This window comes from Centroberyx gerrardi, chromosome 13 (genome assembly GCF_048128805.1).
Source record: "Centroberyx gerrardi isolate f3 chromosome 13, fCenGer3.hap1.cur.20231027, whole genome shotgun sequence".
NCBI classification, from domain to species: Eukaryota; Metazoa; Chordata; class Actinopteri; order Beryciformes; family Berycidae; genus Centroberyx; species Centroberyx gerrardi.
In genome coordinates this window covers 28,127,916-28,145,287 of record NC_136009.1, presented here as the reverse complement: position 1 = coordinate 28,145,287, position 17,372 = coordinate 28,127,916, and the positions used below count along the sequence as shown (strand labels likewise).

At 42.9% G+C, this 17,372-nt stretch overlaps 1 protein-coding gene across 1 annotated transcript in view; it reads left to right on the top strand.

The window, feature by feature from the left end:
- The window catches only part of myo10 (myosin X), a 157,940-nt gene that overhangs the window by 37,136 nt on the left and 103,432 nt on the right, over positions 1-17,372 (top strand). The window contains exon 3 of the mRNA XM_071897130.2: positions 14,789-14,947. Coding sequence (XP_071753231.2) covers positions 14,789-14,947 — 159 coding nt within the window. The remainder of the gene's footprint in view (positions 1-14,788; positions 14,948-17,372) is intronic.

Sequence of the window (17,372 nt, the reverse complement as noted above, 5' to 3'; positions counted from 1 at the left end):
GTCAAATAGTTTGTGAGGCAAGATTTTAAGTAAAACATGGCTGAAATTATAAGTTTCATTGAATTCTACTGAGATTTCTTCTATGCAAGGTGTCAAACTAATCACAGGGGTAGACTGTAAAGTGCCATGAAGGCCCTAAGTGCCGCTTGAAGTGTGTATCTTCACACGGCAGATATCCTTTGCTTTTGAAGCTTTTCTTTAACATCAAACAATCGTGTGATCACGAGGACTACAGAGGAGGCTACCAGCACCGTTTCGTGTCAACACACTCACCTTAGAGAGGTGATGTAGTGGTGATGGTGACTGATCTGTCCTGAGCTCCGGAGGCTGGTTTACGACTCCTTAAAACACGCCGAAGGGAGGCTGTAAACGGGACTTTGCTTTGAGGAGTGACTTGAGGACTGGAGCGTCTTTGAGTTATACTTCAGTTAAATTAACACCGAGGGTATTTAATGGAAACTGTAGCTTTTGAGGTTGGTCAAGAAATCTATAAAGAAGGAAAAGTCAGATATGTCAGAACCATGTGTGTGAGCGTTGACTGGACACAAACTCTAAAGCCTGCAGCACAATATGTATAGTAGTGGATGGAAAGTCTCTACCTTAGTTTTTGAAGCCTGAGTTTCAAACATATTCTATCTTGGCAATGACACCAATTGTAATTTGTCATTTGGTTTGCTAGTTTTGGGTGTTTTCATAGTAAATGGGTTAGAGTTAGGGTTAGGGTTAGCCTAACCCTAACCCTAACCCTAACCCTAAATGTGTCAACTCAAACTTATTTCATCTTAAACCACTGCTGTGACAGTAAGCAAATAACGCTAACTTCACTAGAGCTTATTCTGTCAGGTAAGGTTAAATCTGACTGGTTTGTTTTTGCTAGTCACATAGTATTTAGCCTACTGTTTGCTAATTAGTGTTAATGCTCTGAAAGTTGTTGTACTGGTAGACAGTAAATATGTGGCGCTGTACAAATGTGACACCAGTCTACACCACTAACTGTCATGTATACTTTCATGTTATCATAGTTTTAAAAAGCAGGCAAACTACAAGCTGGGTAAACTGGGTGTGGGTGGATTTGCCCTCCTCTACACCTCTACCTCCAGCAGCTTTCACAGAAACGTCCTCTCAGGTCGGACCGTGAGCAGGAGGGTCACCATTAGAGGACAGCTTGTAAACGTGAGGGCAGAGGGATTTAGGGTCATGTTGAGCCGGGGTATTGTCCAGGAGATTTACTGGCAGATTAAGGCATTCTTATCTCCTCCCTCCTACTCAGTCAGAAACTCTCTTAGAGCTGCTGGACACAGAAACTAATGAGCCTCCATCGTAGGATACGGAATCTGAACCGTAGGATCTTTGGTGTTTGGTCCTGTTGTCTAACTGAACACTTTGTTGTGCCTGTTTTTGGGTGCTGCTTTATGCAAAAAACAAATTCCCTTTAGCACTAATCTCTTCTCTTTTCATGTCATCTTGTCTCGTCGCATTTTGTCTCTCTGGAAAAGATCTCTGTTCTTTTAAAATTCTGATTTTATTCTTTATATTCTAGGCTGTTGTCAGTGTCAAATTCTGTCAGATGTAAAGAAAAAAAACCCCCAACATTTCATCAAGTCTCTGGAAATAACTATAGCAACATGAATAATCATCTGTTAAGTATTCAGAAATGACCCGTCGCTGCTCTTTTGTGCATTAGTCCAGATGGAACGGAAGGTTTTAATTTGGCCCGGTTCAGAGGGGGGAAATAAAAGCAGCGTTGCATTGTCACCGGCAATCTCTTTAAGAGCTTAAAAAGTATTAGCCGGTCAAAATCATTTTTTCTCCGTGCTGTAAAGTACAATGTGATGAGTGTCATTGGAAAGCACGGCCTCAAGCGTAGGATTCTGGTCTGGATCCCTCGAGCTCAGCAGGGAGACGAGGCCTGAGAGGCGGACCAGAGCCTGGACTGTAGACTGCTCACTGCATGTCGGCTGGAACATTCATTTGAATACAGTCAAGACTATGAAAAGCATGTTCTGCTTCCGTATTGTTCCTCTGAGGCTGGGTGTTGATGTTTCAGACAGGGTGTCGGGTGTCAGCAATATGCCTCCTGGACTTAAAGGAATACACTTAAGTTTCTGGTAGATTGTCCTGCTTGCCTGTTGAGTGATGAGAACGTAGACACCAAAATCATCCGTCTGTCCTCAGAACATACTTGGCTCCGGTGCTCCATGCTAACACTTTAGCATATGCTGAATGATACTAGGCTCCATGCTAACACTTTAATCATATAAAATACATTTATTTGGGATTTTTTTTAGTCTGGAATCTATGCAAAGTTGTTTTTTTCTATCCATGTTAGGATGGAAATTCAAGAAGTTTTAAATAACTAGAAATCTAGTGTGTAAAAAGAGCCATTCATATACTCACTTAATTTCCAAACATAGGCTATATTATTCCTACTTCATCTTAAAGTTATAGTGAGACAATTTGAATATAGTTTCTTTTCAAAATTGTCCAAATCGTCCCCTTCCTGCCAGGAAGGCTGATACCAGCTCCCTTCCAAACATCCTAATGGGATTTTGGGGCGTAATTGCATTTTTAACTAATTTGAAGTAATTTTAAATGAATGTTTTTACGGCCTCTGAGCTGCCTGAGGAGGTTTGCAGTGTTTCGTATCCAAACTCCCTCAGGAAACACAGAAACACGTCCGGCGGCTCCGCAGATCAAAGCTTTTCACCTCGGCTCCTCTGTCAGAGTCCAGCTCAGTCCGAGGAGCCTCACGGTGGACCAGGACCGGACGGACTGGGATCCAGTTGCCTGGTCGGAGCTGTTAATGAGCTCACTGGAGGAGCAGGGGTGTGTGTGTGTGTGTGTGTGTGTGTGTGTGTGTGTGTGTGTGTGTGTGTGTGTGTGTATATGTGTTGGGGATTTGTTTGGTGAAGGACTGCAGGTATTACTGTAATCCCACTGGTGTAGGTTGTGTTAAATCAGCAACAACAAGGAGGAATTACTGTTTGTGTGTGTGTGTGTGTGTGTGTGTGTGTGCAATAATTAATGTATATATGCATGTGTTTTTGTGAGATTGTCAGTTTGTGTGTGTGTGTCTTTGTGTGTAGTCGTGTGTTTATGTTTGAGTATTCATGTGTGTTTTTGTGCGTTTATCTTGTATGTGTGTGTTTGTTAGGTTGTGTGTGTGTGTGTGTGTGTGTGTGTGGTCATATATTTATGTGTGTGTGTCTGTGTGTGTTCATTCATTTGTCTTCGTAGGTGTGTGTTTGTGTTTGTGAGTATTCATTTGTGTTTTTGTGCATTTATTTTGTATGTTTGTGTGTGTGTGTGTGTGTGTAGGTGTGTGTGTGTGTGTAGGTGTATGTGTGTGTGTGTGTGTGTGTGTGTGTCCGCTCCTGCCAGCCGTCTGTTCTGTGTAACTGGAGACGGACGTCACCTGTTCAGCTTCAGAACAGATGTTGTCCTGTGTGAGGGAAGTCAGTCCTGTCCAATCACTGAAGCCCACAACCACAAGCCCCGCCCACTTCACCGACTAAATAATATACTCTAAGGCAGGGGTCTCAAACTCAATTTACCTGGGGGCCGCTGGAGGCAGAGTCTGGGTGAGGCTGGGCCGCATCAAGTATTCCACAAGAAAAGCTTTGTTAAAAAAATTCCAATCTTCTCAAATGTCTTTATTTTTATTTTTTAACACAAAATAAGATTTAAACGTCTTTATTAACAGTTCTTTAACCTCAATGGGTTCTTCTGAATATGAATTGTCCTGAACATGAATGGAACATTGAAGAACATGAACTGTTCTTCTGAACATGGCTTCTCTTGCCTACTCCTTGCTGCTAGAGACCTGGCAGTAGTCATAGAAACAAAAAAAACAAATGACATCATATAGAAATATATGTAGTGTTCATCGTGTGAGGCAATGCAAATAGCGCGATGCAAATAAAAAATAATGACCCACAAATAACGGTGCGACCCTATAATTGGTCCGGGTTACCGGGGACTGTTATTGCCGACGGACAGGTGTCGCTATGTGACTGCAGACTACATTAGGCTACATTGAGTTCCTTACTTTTCTTTTATCCCGCCGCGTACGCATCACTTTGATTTATTTTGTCAGAGAGAGACATATATACGTATAATGTCCCGCTGGGCAGCAACTTAAAAAACTTTTTGGAAGTGTTGTGAACGCAGCGCGCTGGGACGAATGTCCGCGTGTGCCCAATAGAAACGAGGCAGCCAGCCAGGCACGGAAGAAAACTCTCCATGGCAACGCTGCTGTAACTTTCACTCATTGAGAAATGTTTCTCTGCTTGCATCAAGCCCGGTCGATGTCCCACCCCCGAGAACCATATATCCCACCGTGATTGGTAGGTTCGTTCAGCTCCGCACACAATACTGTAAAGTGCCATCCATATAAAACTCGCGGGCCGCGCTAACATTAAACTTTCATATTAAGGTGGGGGCCACAAAGTATCGTCTCGCGGGCCGCAATTGGCCCGCGGGCCGCGAGCTTGAGACCCATGCTCTAAGGCCTCTGATACACCTGTGTGCGTGTGTGTGTGTGTATTTATGTGTGTGTGTGTGTGCATGTGTGTGTGTGTGTGTATATATATGTACATTTATGTGTGTGTATGCGTACATGTATGTGTGTATGTGCATGTGTATATGAGGTGTATATGAGGATGTGTATGTGTGTGTATGTATATAGGCCCATATATGTGGGCCCATGTGTGTGTGAATGTATGTTTATGTGTGTATGTATGTGTGTGTAAGAGTTTGTGTATGTGTGTGTGTTGGTGGGTGGGTGGGAGGGTTTCTCCTCTCTTGATCATGTTTCAGTGTTTTTGACGGTGCAGACAGTCTCTTCTGAGCTGAGTTGACTTGAGGACAATGCAGGTGGAGATGAATGGTAATTCAATGAGCAGCTGGTGCTTTTGATGATTTGGAGTGTGTGTGTGGGTGGGGTGGGGTGGGGGTGCTGGGGGGGTTACCTGGTCACCTATCTGGCTATCTGACAAAATGAGTGAGGGGCGGCGAGGAGAAGAGATGAAACCAAACACAAGACGTCTCAGTTTTCCTTCCTAATGCACATAATGAAGAGTTTCATTCCAAAATGAGGCGGCTACCGTTTGAAAAATGTGACGCCAACTCTGACAAAGTGATTGCTGGCATGAAAGTAAGAAGTCATTGTTAAATGTTATTGAGGCGATTAGCTAACTGGAGCCTTTGACTCTTACTTGTACATCACCCTGCCTTAAGGAGCTGCAAACCCACCTAAAGCTATTTCATTAGTCTGGGCTTCAGAGTTTCAGTGTCCCATGATGGTTTAAATGCTGCTTCAGAGGCTTTTGCCACTCCGACAAGAACATTATTCTGCTGGAGACACTGAATACTTGTGATTGTTTTTGGTCTGAAACTTAAATACATTGAATACTGGCACAAAATAGTGGCTATCAGCAGCTTCAATCCAGAAACATCGGTATCGGCTTTGGCCTCAAAATGTCATATCTGTCAAACTGGACACTCTTACTCAGTCGCTCACTGTAAGTTGCTCTGGATAAGAACGTTAGCTAAACGCCGAAACGTAAATGTAAATTCCCGATCCTTTTAAGTAAGGAAAACAAACCTCATCCTGGCTGATCCATGAACAGAGTCTGTTGATTTGTGAGCACAACAGTAACTCCTGCTGCCCCCCCCTCCCCCCTGCAGCGATGCTGCCTAATGGCTTTGTTTCACAGAGATTTACTCCCGTTAGCATCTGTCGCTACAGGCTTAGCGCCCGGGCCTCACGGCTTTGTTTGGAGACGTGGACCCTCTTCATCTCCACGGCGACGACTGGACCAATTAGAAACCTAATTAGGTCAAGGCCCAAGGACAAACCCTCGTCCACTGCGGCTGAAGGGACGGGTCTGTAATGCGACCGACACTAAACAGGCTGAACTGGAGACAAGGTTAAAGACGGGACGCAGAACTCTTGTTTGATAGGTTGATGGATTCTGCTCTTGACCAAAGGTGGTTACCTTGTGTATTACTATGTTGCCAAACCAAATGCATGCTTTAGTGTTCTGCCTTGACAACTTTACTTGTTGACTGTAAGGTAAAGGGAATATTTGCTCAATCTATTTCCGTACCATCGTAATTTGACATATTAACCAGGGGTGAAACAATACGCACTTTTTCGCTGTCAACTCCACTCTACACTTTAAAGGGCTACCTTGATATTTTCATTAGTTATTTTTCTTCATCAGACACTTAACATTATGGGGGAAAACGCTTCTTTTAACATTAAGATTCACTAAAATGGCTTATTAGCATTTTTAGCATTCCTCATTGGAACCAATGGTCGAGGCGCACTGTAAGCCCGATATCGGCCCACTATATCCGCTAACAGTACTGGTACTAGTCTTAAAATGGCGTGATAGCAATGTTATCAGTCCTCTTTGAAATGGAGGGTCATGGCATCCCTAATATCAGCTAAAGCAAAAGACTCCATTAATTCAGTCATTCGATCCCCAGCAGTTGGCTATCTGAAGAGGAAGTAAGCAGCTGTCTCCCTTATCTTTAGAAAGTTACGGCTCAAAGCTTCAAGGCTCAGCAGGACAAAATCCTTCCTCTTGTCCATATGGTGCCAAATCTTTGTTCCTCCAGCGCCTCACATCAATGCAAGACCTCATCTATGAAACAAACGGTTGTCTTCCAAATCACTGCTTCACATCAACCGTCTCAGAATACACAGAAGGCGTTGGTTTTGGCCCGGTGTGGTCGCTACTGTTATACAGTATAGTACACAGTTTGTAAAAGAGAGACATTGTGTCTTCAGTGAAGTGTTGGCAATGTGTCTGCTGGACAAAAAACAGTAGAGGACTAAACACTGGGGAATAAACCAGTCAGGGAGACTCAGTCTGCTGTGCTGGGATCTATTTTTATCCCAGTGTCTTGTCTTCTGTGTCAGGCACCTGGTCAGGATTTGGGATGTGCAGACACAACGTCCTTGCTGCCCTTGTGTATTGCATCTCATCAGTGAGCTTGTGTGAGTGATATAGAGGCTTTGCAGTTGCAGCACAAATCTATCAGCCTCATGGCTTCATGGAGGTCCACTGGACAAATAGCTGTGCACAAGCAATGGTTAAATATATAACAAACAACAAATGTGGTGTGGGTGTAGGTTCACTGAGTAACATAAGTCAAAGTGAATAGTCTGATGAGGTTAGTGTTACTTTTCAACACTTTTTAAATTTGTGTTGAAAATGACACATTCTTTTTAAGAATCCAGCAGTAAATTTTAGAAGAATATTATACAAATATCCCTACAAAACTATGTATAACATCCTAAACGAGTTAAATAAAATATCATAAAAGGTGATAAGGTCAATATTGCCTCTCTGCTGAGTATCACTGTTATACTATAAGTCCCCATAGGAATATTATAGGGATGCTATAGGAGATAAAAATATAAAGTACAATAAGGTCACTATATTGTGCCTATTGGATTATAGGAATATTATGGTGATTTCTTTGTCAGGAGATTTTCTTGCATCAGTTGACATTCTTGAAACAAAGGCAGAGATCTCCCTTATTTAGAGTTTTTTTTTCTTCCTCATTTTAACAAAATAGCTGAACCAAGTCACACTGCAGTGGAAAGCAGTGAAGTTATCAGACTCCACCGGTGTGGAACGGACAGACAGTTTGAAGTGTTTACAGTATCTAACCGCCTGCTTCAGGACTTCAGGACTTCAGGACTTCAGGACCGGCTCCACATGTCTCACTGTTGACTGTAAACACACAGTGTTCACTATTCCAGACGGGACCGGTCTAACAAACACACAGCTATCACCCTGCCACTGTGTGTTGTGGGTGAATGTAAACAGTTCGGTCTCTGAAACAACAGAATTAGGACCCAAAGTAGTCCAGGTCCAGTCCAGATTAAGTATGTTTCTTTGACATAAATCTTCACAGGTAGTGACACTAAGTTGAGAATGAACACGGCTCCTTAAACTAGTGAAGCTCAGTTCAATTTTATTCAATTCACTTTTATTTTATTTTATTTTTATTCATTTAAATTCTGTTCAATTCTATTTTATTTTTTTATTTTATCTATTCTGTTAAATTTAGTTTTATTATTTTTTTATTATTATATTTTATTCCATTCAACTCTAGTTTTAATTTTATTCAGTTATGTTTGGTTCAGTGCTGTTTGATACTGTAGTTGGTTTGGATTACGTTCTCTTGTTAGAGGACTGAGACTCTCGTGACGTTATTTGGTGCCACCAGAGGTCAAAGGTCATCGTTCTCACCTGGACAAACCAACTGCAGAGTTTGAATGAACCGCTCAGAACACGCTGGCTGTGAACGCAGCCTCTAATCACAATGAAACGGAGAAGTTTCATATTTCCTCCATCTGAAAGACGTTTTTTGTGACGTCCGTCCGCTCCGTGAGGCGTCACTAACGCTGGAATGTGAGAAATGAAGCTTGGCAGGATACTGGTGGAGATGTTGGGGTGAGGGGGGGATGGGGGGTGGGGGGTGTTGAGGGGGTAGTGGGGGGTGGAGGGGGGGGGGGCGGTGGGGGTCAGATGTGATTGACTCCTCAGACAGAGGCAGGCTTTCTTCAGGACTCCCTGCTGGAAATGTCGCCCAGAGCTGCGGGGTCACACCGGGTCGCTGACCAGCCCCTAGTTAAATCTGGGGTGTTGTGTGTGTGTGTGTGTGTGTGTGTGTGTAGATGGTTGACCTAGATTTGTGCTGTGCAGTTAGTGTCTCTATAACACACACAGGCACACACACACACACACACACTTAGACATGCATTTACATTTTAAGCATCAAGCTGATGGTCTTGTCCAGAGTAGAGACACACACAGTCAGGAAGACAGACATGCTTGTGCATGTACACACACACACACACAAAACATACACACATAAGCACAGTGAATGAGCGATGTTTTAGTCCTTTTAAATGTCAGATTTTTCTGCAACCTAGCTCATACAGTATGGGAAACGAGAAATTGAAATTCGATTGTGTTTGTACATTAGAAGTTTTTTTTTTAAATATTGAAACCAGTTGTTAATTGTTCTTCCTCTTACAGTAATCACATACTGTATATATTCATCAATTTGCTTTTATTTGTTTGCTTGTTATTGAAGGTGGAAAAATTTATATTCACAGAATGTCCAATATCAAACTAACTCAAGAGTCGCCTCTCAACCTGTCTCTCTGCTGCAGTGCATTCTGGTCTCTCTCCTGCTCCTGTGGTGGAGAAACTGGTCTCTCTCCTCTTCTAAGATAAAATATCACTTTATTAATCCCCGTGGGGAAATTCGGGTGCCACAGCAGCAACTGGCAGAACGGTACCAGGGAAAAAACGATGGATTTCTCCCTGTATGATTGTTGAACGTCTCTTGGTGCAAAATGGCGGCTCTAGAAAGAAGCCCTCGCTCTTTGATTCTGAGGGACTGACACCAAAACCTGACGTTTACCGCTGATGTTTTACATCCTGAAACATTTTCTCATATCAAACTCCACTGGAGCTGCTGGGAATATCTCTACCGTCTACGTTTGGGCAGTTATCCGCAAAGAAAAATACACCAAACAACTAAACTGACCCAGAAATGGAAAGTACATCACCAACAGCTGTTCTAAACAGTATTAACAGTTTTCCTTTAACACTCCTTCACCTCTCTTTTCTGGCTTCGCCCTCGTCGCTCTGCTCTGTGGCGATGAAGCTCCACGGCTGGATGGTTGAACAAATACAGACAACCTGAGGTTTGCCTTTCCTGTGTTAGCGTGGCTCTGCCTCTTGTCTCTCCTCTCTGGACGACCTCGGCCTTTTATTCCCACAGAGACGTACAGTGCAACACGCTCTGTTGACCTGGGGGGGAAAACGCAGATGTACGCAGGTTCACTCAGCTTGTTGTTGTTGTTTTTCCGAACATGAAGGCCAACCTTACTCTGTTGGTCAGTTGTTTGTCGGCTCACAGTATCACCGTCTTCGAAAAATGAATGGTTGCTGCTAAAAAATTAATTTATCTGTGTTTCAGTGGAGTTTTAGTGTCCCATGACGGTCTAAATGCTGTTTCAGAGGCTTTTCCACCCTGATGAGAATACAATTATTGGGGAAAACACACTATAATTGTAATTTTTTGGCATATAAATGGTCAAAATTTAAGATATTGACTACCAGCACAAAATATTGGCCTTCAAAATATCGGCCTTTCAGCCTTCAAAACCCATATTTGCTCAAACCCTAGTTATACAAGTTAATACCTTGACGAATGTCCCACAGGACTGAAATAAAGAAAAGGTGTTATACTGGAAGAGCAGTTTGCAGAATTTCCTCCATGTTTTAACTTTATTCCTTGACTCTGCTGTTTGGATGTGGGAATTTCTCTTGTTCATCATAGTGAAAAAGTGTCAAAATATCAGCTCATACTTTCTGGAGTTTGGATCCGATGTCGGCGGTTCAGTGAGAAAGTAAAACCCTGAACCCAGTGATGTGAACACATGAGGACTTGTGGCGTAAGGCAGCGTCCAGAGAGCGGTTTGAAGCCGTTTTCTTCGTGTGTGTTGGCAGAAGTGACCGTTAAGTCAAATGTATTAAATGTATAAAACACTTTTAACAAACAGGGTTAAAGGGCTTGACTGGAAACACAGTACAAATGCAAATAATACAGATTAAGAAAGACAAGTGATAATACAACAGGATAAAATAAGAACAAGAGATAGAACAAATACATCACAGGCGCCAAGAAACGAGGCCAGACCTGTGTGTGTGTGTGTGTGTGTGTGTGTGTGTGTGTGTGTGTGTGTGTGTGATTTAACAGTCTTTGTGGTGTTGGCGTTGGTGGAAAAGGCTGAGGCAGCATGGGGTTTGGCTGCTCTCCTGTTTCCAGTCAGAAGCTGATGTGGTTTAATGTCTGCCAGTGTAATACCTGGGTGAACGAGTGATGTAAGAAGAGATGAAATTAAACCGAAAGAGTAACAACACCCCCCCCTCTCTAATTTTTCTTTCTTTCTTTCTTCTATCGCTCCTTGTGCTTCCCTCTCATTGTCTGTCTTTCACCTCTCTCTCCCTCTCTCTATCTCTCTCTGAGAAGAACAGAAGAAGAAAAGGTGAAACAGAAAAACAAAGAGAGAGAGAGAGAGAGCATGACAAATAAGGCAAATTTCCTTCACACTCAATCCATCTTTATCTGTTTCTTCCTCAGATTTCAGACAGTTGTGTTTTGTTTTCTACTCGGTGATGAGAAACCATGTGGCCGTTCATCGCCGTCTCTTCTCGTTTAGATAAAACCGATGATAAGTCCGCTGAGCAGCAAATACGGAGACAAAATTAAAAAAAACAAAAACAAGAATCTCACGGATTACCACTTCAACTTTTAACCTAAAAAGTGCTCTGCTTCAAACCTGCTCTCAACAGTTATGAGCTGTGAGTGCGCTGCTTCCCCCCCAGGCATCTGATTAGCGATTTCCAGCTAAAAGAGCAATATTAGTGAACTTTTAGGCCACGGGCTGGTGCTGTGATGAAGAGAAAGAGCCAAAGGGGCAAATTAACACCAGACCTCACATTATCCCCGCTCAGCAGGGAGTCTGCAGGACAAAGACAGACGCTGAGCTGGATCACTGAGGGGGATCTGCTGAAACTAATGATCTGCCGCTGTAGGGAGGTCCAGATAATAGACAATAGCATCAAGGTGGCCTAGTGGTTAGACGGACCGTCCTGTATGTGGAAGGACACAGGTTCAACCCCAGCAGCACCCAGGTGTCCATGAGTAAGACATTGAAGCGCTGCCTGCTCACTTATTGTAAGTGGATGAAGCTGGAGAGGAATTAAAGTGCTAATCTGGGACATTCATGTTTTTTTTTGTATTATTCAGTCTCCATCTTTGTCCCTCAGCCTCACTGTGGTGTTTCTGCACTGCACTTCCCACAGATCACCTGTCAATCAAACAGTGTGGGCGGAGCTTGGATTTTCTGTTGATGCAGTTTAAGTTTAACTCTTTTCTTTGTCTGTTCAGCCATGGTGGCTATTGCTGCTCATGCTAACTACCCAGTTCTTCTTCTTCTATTTCCAAACAAAACCGCTGGTCTAAATGCTGTTTCAGAGGCTTTTCTGCCCCGAAACACTGAATCCTTGGAATTTTTTGGCATGAAAATGGTCGAATTTCGAGATTATTAATATTGGCACAAAATATCACTTCATTACAATGATGTCAGTATCTGTATTGTTGGTGCCAAAAATGATTTGACTTCATGTGTCTGTAATCTAAACTAGATCATAAAGAGGAGGAAATTGATCACTGCACCATTAACTGTTTGACCCTAATTCATCTAGACGTCCAAATACTTTGTTTTATAACACTCTAATCTGGAAGTTATTTCCTCTACATCTACGCTTTTCAGAGTGCTGGAGCTCTCAGTAAGTCATTACTGCACTGATACCAGGGGAAAAGTTGAGACTAGTCTAAAATGTTTTGACTGAAGCTATCATTTCTGATAATCAGTGACCTTAGCCCTTCCAGTGGCTCAAAACCACTCAACCTTAAAGGGAAAATCCACTCTAAAACATTGTTTAAAACGGCTATTGGTGATGTGCCTTGCATCTTTTGTCTATTTTATTGTTTGGTGTATTATTCTTTTTCCCATGGATAACTGGCCAATCGTAGGGGACGTCACCTCCAGATATTTCCAGCAGCTACAATGGAGTTTGATATCAGAAAATGTTTCAGGATATAAAACATCAGTGGTAAACATCAGGTTTTGGTGTCAGTCCCTCAGAATCAAAGAGCGAGGGCTTCTTTCTAGTTATTGCTTTTTTCTAGGTTTTTTTCTAGATTTGAGTAAGAGGCGTGGGTCGTTCTGGGAAACGTAGGAAATCCCAAACTTAAGTAGAAGTAGATAAGGCCGGTTGTGGGAAAGTGGGTACAGCTGAAACAGTCACCACCAGTTTTGACTCGTCCCTGTAGGCCAAATGCTGCACAGGGAGTGTTGTCTCTGACAGGCTGTTTAGCCCGGCTGATAAGCAGCTTTCTACTGAATTCCCCATCCAGCCCGGGACATATCAGTGTTATTTTCCCGCCCAGGGTCAGATTTAAGAGTTATCCCAGCTATCTGCCATATGTCAGCTCTCTGGAAGGCAACGTGACATACGAGCTGGGAGGATTTTCAACTAAAGTTTTTGTCCACAGGATATAGTGACTGGTACGTTCTAAAATGCACCAACAACTTTCACAAACTAGATATTTCAAGTAGAAGAGGACATCCAAATTGCTGTTGGTCTCCTGCCAAAGTTACCAGCCATAATTCATCTGCATTTGGCTCTCAGCTGGTGTTAATTTAAATCCCAGAGTTTCACCACTATGCATTTTGACCCACTTAAATACTTTAACATTTAGCTGACCCTCTTATCCCGAATTCCAATAAGTGAGCAGGTAGGGATTCAGCATCTGGCTCGAGGACACTTCAGCAGGACACACATGGCTGCTGATGGACACACACTGACTGACGCAGGGATCGAATGTGTGACCTTTCGGTTACGGGACGGGTCTCTCTCTCACCTTAGGCTTTCCTTTCACACTTTACTGCCCTCCGGTAACGTGAGATGTAAGCTGTCGGTTAGGACTTTCACCGCTGTAAATCTTACAGGTTAAAATGTTTGAGCAGTCACCGGTGCGAGGCTGTGTTACCGTCAGCGGATCAGATACCTGACTTCACCGTTCCTGCCTGTCAGGAGCAGTAAATCATATGACAAAATGTGTCTCACAGTTGGAGTTGACAGTATAAATACAGGCTGGAGGCGCTCAACTCAAACACCAAAGAGTGACATGCAAAAGGCTCCAAAACTTGCAGAAACTGGAAAAATAGCCAGCGTTCTGGAAGAGAAATGCATGAAACAACAAGATTCGATCTTAACCCGATTAAACAATACTCCATCTATTTAAATTGTCGTTTAAACACCTTCTTCTAATTATCCTAATTTGAGTAAAGTCATAATCACATTAAGCATAATCTGGTTAACACACCTAAATTTCTGCAATTTTTTTTATTTACTGGGCGCATGTAAGTGCCTCAGTCAGATTTTCAGTCAGGTGGTCCTAACATTTTTTAACATTCGGTATGTGGGTTTACAGCATGTGCAGAAAATGCATGGAGGAGTCACGCTCCAGTCTTTTTAGAAAAATGAAACTTTTCTATATTTTCTGTCTGGCTCCTATTTCTTCCCCTAGCTGTTTTCTATCATACATCCTCATTATAGGGACACAGGAATGTGTGCTACTTACTATTGGTTTCTTGTAATCTTGGTTATGTGATCTAGGAATTTGAGCTTATTCTTCTTGCACTCATTGTAATTTACTCTTGATAGAAGTGGCAACTAGGTTACCAAAGATAAATCGATCCTGGTAGTTTAGTAAATTGGAGTTGTTTGTGGAATGTGGTGATATGCTATGCAAAATCTTTGAGTATCTGAAGGCTACTGGAGATCCAGCTCTTTGTGATAAGCCTATAAACAGGCGCTGTGGTCTCGCGGTCTTGCCTGTGTCTATTTTGGACAGGCTCGCTCGGTCATAACTCTGCAAGAACGCTGAATCTAAAAATGATGATCTGAAACTTGCTGAACTGAACCGGCGGTCTGCGGGACGCTTCTGTTGTGCAACTGGTGAACAAATGACCGACAACCAGGCTAAAGCCTCATGAGAAAGATGAATCTAACCAAACCTTATGAAAACGATACTTCAGGAAATTGCTCTAGTTCTTCACCTTCAAAGAAGAGACTTTTTTCTAACTTCTCTCCCCCCCCCCTCTCTCTCTCAGGTGTACACCTATAAGCAGAATGCCCTGACCAGACAGAAGGTGCAGCCGATGCACCACAGCAGCATCAGAGGGGTGGAGGACATGGCGACCTTGGAGGACCTCCACGACGGGGCCATCATGCACAACCTGTTCCTGCGCTACCGGCAGAGGAACATCTATGTAAGTCCTCACACAAGTCCACACAAAGGCTAGGTCCCACTAGACGATTTGAATGCCCATTGTAAGCCCGACTGGGTGAGTCGGGTTGAGGCACTTGGGGGTCCAACAGTCGGTCAGATTATCCTGTAGTGTGAACGGGTTCACGACTGCCGACTCTGACGGGCTTTTCTCCAACGTGTTCGATTTGGTCGGTCCAGTCTGGCTGAAGCGGTCCAAGACTCACCAAGACTGACTGTGATCCTGGCCACAGCCAATGGGAGCTCAAGGGGAAAGAAAAACAGAATGAACCGGAAGAGAAGTCGCTCACCCAGTTTATATCAGTAGAGATTCCCAACTTCTTCCTCAACTTTCTCCGCTCTTGTTAAGTTATTAGACAATTTTATTGGAGGAATAAATCTTACACGAAATGGCAGTGTATCTGGATCAATCCACATATGTATGCAATTACAAATTAAGAGAAAGAAGTCTCATATAAGATTCTTTAACAATGTTATCCTTCTAATAACGTCACTTCAATATTTGTAATGTAAATGTAAACTGTAGCTTCCGTGCCACGGAGCAAGAAATGACAGGACACCTCATTTGTATTTATAGTGAAACTGTTGAATGAAAGGGAAAACGTTTCTGAATGACAGGATTTGAACAGTCTTGCAGTGTGGCCTGGTCTTAAGAGAGGAAACTCATCAGCATGCGGTTGCTTCATGTGGCGCCTGTTTAGTTCATCTTTGACAAACACAAGACCTTTAAACACACAACCCTGCTGTCTCGTATCTCAAGACAGTCAGCTTGTCGGGGGTTTAGAAAAACAGCCATATTTTCAGATTGACGACCAATGCATTTTTGAAATGCTGTCCCGAGTGTTGAATGGGTTTCACGGGCCGAGGGGTCGTGGAACTTGCTCTGCCTGTAAACGACCACGTAAACCTTCAGTTCAAGTAAAAACATGACAAACCGTCAAAGCTGGAGTTATGAGGGTTTTCCACAACAGTAAGCGCATTATTCTCTGCATATATCATTCGTTTCGGGAACGTAGGAGTTCTGGAAATCTCGCAAAGCATTGTAAAAAAAGGTGAAACTCATAAAAGCAACAGGGACTCTGCCACTCGCATCACCTTCTCATTTGACTTATTATCAGCTGAGAGGCCACTGAGAAATGGTCTGTGCACCATGTTTTCCTTACAGCCCCCATCTCTGTGCAAACAAGCTTCTCCTACACAGACGACTGATGAATTTTAAAGGTCAGTTGTCTAAGAAAACAGAACGGCGCGAGGCTTTCTCACGACTAGAGCTGTGACTTTGTGCAGTAAACATGAATCAGTTGCAGTCTATAACTCAGATTTTGAAGTATTACATCATGTTGGTAAAATGTTTGTTCACAATCTTGACATAAACTAGGAAAAAGTGCCTGGGCTCCTGAAAAATGAACGGACTGTGTATTTATTCAGCAGCTGCAATGAACAGATTTCAGCGATACAGCCTTCATCACAAGGCTTCATCAGCATGTTGTACAGCAGAAACACGTTATGACTGAAGACATAGTTCATTCATTGTTGAGGAAGCTGGTTATTTTTACAGCATGTACGAGTTTATGAGCCTTTTGCACAGCCTCCAGCCTCTTGTGTGTATGGCATCAGCTTGACGAGTGTCGTGTTTGGATACGTTCACACCGTGCGCCTTCATGCTCGAATTCAAAATCAGTTTTTTTTTTGGATGAACCCATATCTGATACCAATATGAGCTGACAGCGATGTCAAAAAGACACAGTGTGCAGAGTAACGATAACAGAAGACGTTACATCTGTTTTTGTACCTACACTTCTGCTTTTCAACACATTTCAGTTACGTTATGAGCTTTTGAGTTTTGACTGAATTGAGGCGTTTCCCCAAATAATCAATTCAGACATTAGCCTTTCTTTCCATTGCTGTCTCTGCCATGGTGCCAAAATTAAAACAGTTGTCTCAGGTGAATGATGTAAGCTTTATTTATTGTCATGGAAACACTGACAAATTCCAGTTTGAGCGTTTAAATGCAAGTCGCGTGAAGGTTGCATGCCTCAGGATCCAACTTGGTAGGACATATCCATGTGGTCCAGATCAGAACTGAAAGAAATGTGACTCCATGGAGCCTTTTAATGTTCACACTGATTAGAAAACATCAGATCTGAGTGATATTTGAGGGGGAAAAAAATCATAAACACCTTAGAGAACCTCTGTCCATGTGAAGACCTTGTGAAGACCACACACACCATCCTGCAGCACCACCCACACAACCTCGTCCCAAAACAAACTCCTTTCAGTCCATGGCATCAGCGTTCATTCAGACCGCCACCATCAATCTCTCCCTTTATCAAGGTACATCGCCTTCTTTTGAGATGCGAGATCTGGAGGCTGGCATCTCCCATGAACGGCTGAAGTTACTCGATCAT